The 8,728-nt window shown below is 37.6% G+C and overlaps 1 protein-coding gene across 1 annotated transcript; it reads right to left on the minus strand.

The window, feature by feature from the left end:
• Positions 1–3,292: 3,292 nt before the first annotated feature.
• LOC141599540 (chloroplast protein FOR GROWTH AND FERTILITY 2-like) lies at positions 3,293–8,108 on the minus strand. Its single transcript, XM_074419576.1, has 2 exons — positions 7,544–8,108; positions 3,293–4,469 (listed from the first exon to the last, which is right to left on the minus strand). Exons 1-2 carry the CDS (start codon positions 7,835–7,837, stop codon positions 3,666–3,668), a joined length of 1,098 nt encoding a protein of 365 aa, XP_074275677.1. The 5' UTR covers positions 7,838–8,108; the 3' UTR covers positions 3,293–3,665.
• Between the last annotated feature and the right edge of the window lie 620 nt (positions 8,109–8,728).

An 8,728-nucleotide genomic window follows, 5' to 3' on the forward strand; every position in this document is an offset into this window, starting at 1 on the left:
GGTCCATCACAGAAGTCTTCGTAAGAGAGCTATCAAGTGTTGCCACTTCACAAATCGAGTTGTTATTACTTATTTATTGGTCTCTCCTTTTAGGACAAACATGGTCTCTTAACATTAAGACGACTAACTGCCTCATCAACATAAATTTTCAAATCTTCAGACGGCCTAAAGCCCGTAGCAAGACAAAGATTCACGGGCAATGGAGAAGAGAAGGGAACTACTGCTTCCTAAGAAGACTTCTCATCCCTTCAAGATAGAAGGTTTAGTAGAGAGGGGACAAACTTTCATATGAGCCCCCGACTTAGGATGATAAAATTGAAGATTCTTCCCTAACATCAAGTTTTCATAATTTTTGGAAGAGAGACACAATTTTTTATGGGTTTGATTTTTGTTGGAGAAACTATATTTGGCAGATTTGGCAGCGGGACGGTGACTAGCACATAGCCCTAACGAGCGAGGGCAAGTCTCAGCATTGGAGTCGTTCTCTATCACCATATCTGAGATCCTACTACTTTTAATATTATCGCAGTCCATCTCATTGTTCAACAATAGGCCCGTACTAGAAGAAGCTTCAACCCCCACTTCAATAAGGGGCTGAAACTTAGCATCCGCAACAACATGAAAATGTCCCTGAACTTCTTCATCTTGATTAGAACAAGGATTGAAGTCGATATTCAACTGAGAGCGACTGGAACTAGCTTCAGCATTATCACAGTAATTACCAGCACAATTGCTAGCACTACCCAGGTCCATATTATCTAATGACGAGGTATCAACATTACTAGCAGATAACTTCGATGTTTCAGAAAGTACAATCTCAGGCACCTCTTTCAACACACCGGTTTTATGAATTTCAACAGTAGATGCTGGCCTTTTTCCTTTTATAATATCCGTAGCATCCAAAGAGAGATCAACCACACGTTTACCATTTGGTTTAAGAGCTTGAAGCTTCTTAATATCCTTCAACTCCCTAAGAATATCACGGTTAAGAGGCTCCACCAACATGGCCTCTTCCAAAGAGCTGGCTTGTGCTTCCGATAACTTATTGAAACTTTTATAAGAGACACTGCTTTACGGAAAAGCGCCTTAACATTACGAGGAAAAAAAATTCAACACCATAGAACAGAAAATTAAATCCCCCAGAAATGCCTGAACCTTAATCGCACAAGTTGCTAGATTTAAACACAAAGAGATTGCAAGATGTAAAACACAATTTTTATCAAGACCAAACTTATCATTTAGAGCAAAACACAAAAGACGGCATGCTTTATCATAGCAACTACTCGCATCAACAAATTGATTTTGTCTAAAAAGATCATTACCCAAATCTTCAAGGGCATGAACCTTGGAAAGAGGGGGAAGATCCAAAATGGTAAAAACATCCTGCAAGTCATCATCCTCCGATCCAACACTATCATGAACAAAAGCAAAGAATTCCAGAAATTCTAAACTAGAAACATAAGACATGGATGAAAGCTTGAAGAAAGATTAGAAAATTAAAAAAGAGCCCAGACAAACAACTTACCAGCAAACAAATAACAAACAAGAAAAAAACTAATAGCAGCACAAACAAACTAGGAATAAAAAAAAATCAACCACACAACACACAAGAAAATGAACTTATTTAGACAATAAACCAGAAAAACACATAGCAGAGACTCGGAGTAGTCGATAGTTGTCAGAGATATAGACGCTGCCACAGCAACCGCGCGACAATAAATCAGTCGACAACCCAAATCGGCTTTGTAAATTGAGAAAGAGGGAAAAACGACTAAGCCAGAAGTTAAGGGGAGAGGAGACTCTCACCGGCGGCCCGAGGGGATTCAGAGACGCCGCCGGCGAGATTAGGTAAATCGGGTTAGGCGGTGAGAATTAATTGAGATTTTTATTTAGAGAGCTTTTGCTTTTTTATTAGACCGGCCACTAACATAAAGTCCATTATTTCTGTTTTATTATTATCATCAAAATTACCGTATAGCAGCTAAATAAATTTTAATGCATATTCATAATTCATTTCATATTGTGTTCGGCATGATTTCTACGTGAGTGTTCCTCGTAATTAATAGTCGTGTGTATACTCTGTAGGCAGAGCTAACCGGTAGCAAGTAACATGGGGTAGTTCTCACTAATATCCCAAAATCTTAAAAATTAGTTAAGGTTATTGAATACTGTAAAATCAACTCAACCAAAAACGTAATTAAGTTAATAAAAAAGCAAGTCCATCCAATAAAATTAACATAAACAAAACAGAAACGTAAACAAATAACTAAGATATTTAAATAAGAAAAATATAAACGATCTATCCAGACGAAAAGAGTAATATAAACCTAAGGACTGTGATATACTTGTCGAACATGATGGCCACCCAAAAAATTGCAAACTTGTCAATGATTCGACACTATTTTAGTAACATTTCTGAATATTTCCTTGCGTTTATTAGATCCAATCAATGACACTAAGATAGTGATCATGGACTCATGGTTACGTCGAATCACAAATATAAAATTCACATTATTTAGGACCTAGATTAATAACACGATTTAGCGTGCAAGTGGTTTATTAATTATTATTATGTTAATTGTCTATTTAGTCTAGACATTATCATCGAATAATTCGAATCGTACAAGATGCATGTATACATAATATTCCAAATTCTTGTTTGAATGAAAAAAAAATGTGGGACACAAGAATTATTCAAACTACTATTCACGAACAATCTTGTAGATGTCAACATGCAAAGCTTAAATTGTCGGCATCTTGGAAAAAAAAACAAGCATATAATTAATTAATTATAAAATCTCGCATAATATTAGAGCTCCCATGTTGGAATGAAATTTGTGACGACCATGAAGAGAATGTAATATGGTGGGTGGCCTCCTGCTATAACATCCGGCCTATTTGGGAGAAATGCTATCGACCTTTTCCTTCTAACCTTCTTCAATCTTCTCTTCTTACATTGATTTACAATTAAATTCGTTTCCTTTAGAAAAATGTCAAAACAATTAGGAAAAATAAATATTATTTTAATCGTGTATTAGAGGAGAAGGTTGGATGTCCAACTGCCCGATAAATGATCCAAAATCTGTCCTGTTCTCACGGTTTGACATGACATTTGTTCAGCCGGAAAACCGAGAATAGCCGAATCCTTAACAGGCTGAAAAATGGGTCAAGGATTTGTACTTCACAGACAGAAGGTACGCTGAAAGCACAAGGTCTTATGCAAAGACAATTTTACAATATCTTATTGTAAAACCGACTTTCTTTTACCGAAACGGGCACACGAAAGAGATTAATAACTACATTCACAAATCACAAGGATAGTTACATAAAACAAGAGGGGGGTTTACATTAAACAAGGAGAAACGTGTTAGGTTGTCTCATAACACATTATACCCTCAATTTACATAAATGCCAAATAAGAAAACCATTTCTATCAAGCAAAAAGAAGAATGCTAGTTGGAAGACATGGAGATGGCTAGTTGGCTACTACTTTATGGAGTAGTCAATCTTAACTCTTGAGCTAGTACCCACGGAGTACGTTGGTACGCGGTTCTGGAGCAATCGGCGGACTAGCCATCTAAGCATGCACCACAAAAATCTCGATTTGAAAAAAATACAAATGAAATTTCTTTAGAAAATCAACATCGATACTTTGTTGTCTAGGACTAATACAAGCTAAATCCCAAAAATTGACTCATAATAATTGCTAACCCAAGGCCAATAGCTACAAGTGAGGAAGCCCAGGTCAGCTTCTCTGTTATCCTAGGGACTCTTTCCTTCAATGCCTGGCTACACGACCCAATAAATACGGTAAACCCACCCATTGCCACAACCGTCCCTACCAAGAACATACCCAAGAACGCTGCCCCCGCCAACCTTGATGGTAATGCGAGGGCTGGAAGAATTATCAACAAGGCATCGGGCTGAAGCCCGTGCACAACCCCCGTGGCAAAAGTTGCAAACCCAATCTTCTTCTTCCCCACTAGAGGGTTCTGAATTTCACCATTCTCGGTGGCAATAATAGGGGCGGGGATTTCCAAAGCTTCCTTTATACCCATTGCACCAATGACCAAAAGGGTTAAGCCTACCACTCTTGTGCCCCAAGTTCGAATAATTTCAATGTGAAGGCGATCCTTGAGTAAGAGAAAGAGTAGGCCAAAAATTAATTGACCTGCATCATGGCCACATCCCCAAAGGGCTCCAACGGCAGCACTTTCTAATCGAGAACGGCCGATGGAAAGAGGGGCTAAGGCGGCTAGGTGGTCGGGACCTGATAATGTGTGCAAGCAACCAGCCAAGAAACCAGTCCAAGCACTACTTAGTAACTCAATGCGAAGGAGCCCTCGTCCAACTGCACCTCCGGCCTTGGTGGCTGTTTGGAAGCTTGCAAAAGCTGGTAGTGGAAGGGCTGGGTTAATCACTATCATTGCAAGAGCTGAAAGCAGAGCAAGTTTTCCAATGGCGATTACCTGAAAATGGGTCCAATGACATAAGCCCCTAATCTATTTATAGAATTACCATCATTCATGTATACAGCAAAAGTTGGTTCATTGGCATAATCCCCTAGTCTAAGATGGAAATACCCTCCCTCAGTCATACATACAACAGAAAAATAATGCAGCAAGAAACGGAAATTTCTACCAAGTGTATTGTTGCCTTACAAAAGAGTGTGTAAAGTGGAGTTATTGTTTTACACTGAGATATTGCAAAAATCCATTAGACACCTATAGCTATATCCTAAATTGTGGTTGTTACTAAAAGAAAATTTATATACTCCGTAGTTGTTAAGTAGGTGTTTCTGTACGAAGAGTTTTTTTGTAAAACAAAATTTGGAGTAATAAGTACAGAATACTGAGAAGTTACATCGCCAAATGCGAATAGCAACATGTTCCTCCAAAAACCAGAGCTTTTCATGAATAAATCTTTGTATCATAATAACGGTATTCTTTCCCGACTCACATCTGTTTTAACCACTGAACTATCACCACCCAACTGTGCCTCAGCCCTCAGGGTAGTAATTATCATCACTGACGGCTTACTCCTCCAAAGGGAGAACAATCAACAAGTTCTAGAAAGGAACTAGACAAGAGTAGACTAAGCATGATAGGATCATCATTTTGCTCGTCTCACACCTCGTAAATCATTAGGATATGTGCATTTCAACTAATAAATCACTCTATTAGTTACCATAGGTGCCAAAAGAAGCATCATCCTATAACCTCACGATAACAAGGATAACGCCATAGTGACGTTAATCTCCCTCAGTCGCTCTCAATTATCAATTAGTAATTCAACTACAAGCGATACCATGGTTGAATCTAACAATACTGTATAGCTCAGAAATGCAGCAACTCAGTCTCAGAGGGGGTTCACTAGTTAGTAGAATTCCTAAGGATTGATATTGCTGAAAATGTGATGCTCAACAGCTTGCGAACAGTCCGTCTCTTTAGCTTACTAATTAGAGGATAATTATTACTAGGGTTATAGTGGTCAAATAAAGGAAATGGGTAGATAGAGATTGTAGTGGAAGGAGCAAGGGGAGACGAGGAGAAAATAATTACCTCCATTGAGGTATATTGTTGGAAATTATGTTTCAAAAGAAGCTTTTACACTTGAGTTTTGTCCCACATTAACAATAGTTTCTTGTCTTTATACAAGACCTTCTACCTTCTATTATCAGATAAGTGTGTGGTACGTATTTAACCAACCACATGCGAGCACACGTGTCTTGCAAGTCTCAAGCTCGGGCTTTGGGAGAGGTCCTGTGGTGCGGGCTAGCTTAAAGAAGTGCATCTTTGCAGACCCTCAGAGATCTTTGCCGCATATATCCCCTTCTGCACAATATCTTTTTGCATGCCCCTGCCCCTACCCTTACCTCATTTTCTAATTCTAGCCATTCTAGCAATTACGGTTTAGCCTTGTATAGATCGTCCAAAACTAACTCACATACTCTCTTTACTAAATATTCTACTTCACATTCTGGTAATTAGTGTTGGCATTAATCTCAGCTTGGCTGATCTGCATTGCATTTCCATCTACACCGGAAGTTGCAGCGGAGCGGTTGTATATCCCTAGGGTCGTTTGCTGAAAAAGTTGTGTGTAATATACGGGGCAAATACAACTTTAAGACAGTGATATATATTTCATGCCACAACCATCTCTTTATTCTGATTCCGGATAACATCTTTCCTCTACTCTAATTTTGCTACTAGATATTGTTTCCAGCAAATAGTTACTTACCTGCCTTGGAATAATGCATCACCCTCAACTATGGCTTATAGTTCGTCCACCACCCATTTTCCTCGCTTCACCGTCATCACTTCCCTAAGATTTTCGTATATTTTAATATTTATTATCCTACTAGTAGTTACTTTCAATCCAAGTGTTCCCTAAGTAGGAGATCATAAATTCACATGCACATGATTGCTTGGACATGAGCAATTCCGAGCTTGTAACTGAAGATTAGTGTCCATGGCACGTTGTTCTACCCCCTTCCCTCCACATTCCCTAAAACTAGGAAATGGAAAAAACTTCATTGTACTAGACTACCAAAGGTAGATTGATGTCTAACTATGGTAGAGTAATGTTTTGCTTGTTTCATTTACAATCTTCCGCAATCTCTCAATTTAGAAGAGTATAAGTGCATAGTTATCAAACCATTTCCACTTATTCAGAACCCTACTGATCACGGAGAATTACAACCTTCAGATAAATCCTCAACCATGCTCATCAGTACCATAAATATAAGGAATGATATCCAACCCCGCATCTATTAAGCATTAGTGAAGTACGACTACACAAATGTCATACATGATTTACTCGTCTGCAAAGCACACCAATTAGGACCATAGCGCTCCATAAGTACGCTCATAATCATAAAAGTCCAAACTTGCACCTACCCTGCGTTTCTTCTTTTCTACGGTAAATTTGAATGAAGACCAACATTCTACTTATACGGACGCTATCAATTTCATTTTTCTATCTTCTCCAACCTTCATTTTTCAAAGAACCAACGGCGGAAATGTGGGGCTTCAATACCCAAAAATACTTTGCTTTTCGTTAATTTTACTACTTGTACATAAAATACAAGTGTACGTAATTTACAGATTTTGGTACATTAATTAGATCTCACTATTGATAATTTCGAAATAGAAGAACTACACACACCAAAATGATCATCAATTCAAGGAGCAAATCATATTCCATTCTATTGATTTGCAAGATGACAAAAATTGAAAAGGATAAGAAAGGATGAAGTTAGTTGCATTGCTCTATTTAGCAATGTCAATATAGTACTGACCTAATTATTAGTAAAAAAACTTTAAACTTTCTATGCTGAAAATGATCATCAACCTAACATATAATTAAGACCATATTCAATACTACCTCCGTCCAAATCATTTGTTTACTTTTGATTAAAATTACCCGTCACGCAGAATATGAAAGGTAAAAGTATCAGTCATCAACATATCCATATCTAAAATACAAACATTAATAACCATAATTCAAAAATAACACAACATAAATGAATCAAAGATCATACCTTCTGTAACTTGCAATTAACATCTGATGACGCTTGCAATTCAGAACCGGGTTCTGGTTCAGACCCACATGAAATTGACGAACCAAGATGCGAATTCACCAAAAAGGGCTCAATTTTCTTCGAAAAACAAGACGACCCAGATCGAAATCGGTCGAGTTTCAATGGAAATGCCAAGTTGACTCGGCGTGACTCAGTAAACCCCCCAAGTTTATGGGAGTTGACTCGGCCGAGTTGAGGGATATCATTGTGAAGCTTTGAAGATGAGATTGATGATGAGTTAATTAACCTTTCCATTTAATTACTTACTTAATTAATTACTAAATTAATTGAGCAATTAATTAGTTAATTAATCGGGGTGGGAAGTTATGGAAGGTGAATTTGGTGAAGATAAAGTGAGTATGTGTATATGTATGGGATATTCATAGGTAACGTAGAGATATCATAGGCCTAACAGAAAAGAGAGACCAAATCTACAAAACGAAAAGGATAGAGTAATGAAACGACGACAATTCCATGGTATATTTAAATCTTTATTTGGCAATGGGTTGGGGAGTTGTTGGCCCCCAAGGGCCCCAACAAACCTTAACGTGCTTCTCTATATATCATGTCAATTACGACGGCTTTTTTTTTTTTTTTTTTTTTTTTTTTTTTTTTTTTTTTTAAATGAGCACATACATCAGGATTTATTTTGCGATGTACTGTAGCAAGGTACGAATCAAAATATCGAAGAGAATACTCAGTCAACAATATCATGCTATTGTCTAAACTTATTTTAACAAAGAGAAGGTTAATAATGCCAAAATTAATTTTCCTCGGTATGTTGAAAATATTTCCTCTTAATCTGATTAGTGGGAATCGAGCTGCTAATACCATTTTACCCTATAAAATGTGGTTCTCTCGTGTGTTTAAAATGTATGGGATTGTGTCTCTCAAGAGCTATGTCGTTCCGTCTTCGGATGTAATGAATAAGACCATCATGAAACAGATGTATTTAATGGTCCAAAATGATGTAATTGACCGTCCTTTTGGTTCTAATTGTCCTACTTATCACTTTGAAAGTAAAATTGACCATCTCCAGAACCAAATCGACAGTTTTTCCACTGTTCTCAACAATGTCCATACTCATGTGGTGCGCCTTGATGGAAGATTGGATGTTAAGTTTACTCGGTTTGAAGAAGTCGTGTG

The sequence above is a fragment of the Silene latifolia genome, chromosome 9, assembly GCF_048544455.1.
Source record: "Silene latifolia isolate original U9 population chromosome 9, ASM4854445v1, whole genome shotgun sequence".
Classification (NCBI taxonomy): domain Eukaryota; kingdom Viridiplantae; phylum Streptophyta; class Magnoliopsida; order Caryophyllales; family Caryophyllaceae; genus Silene; species Silene latifolia.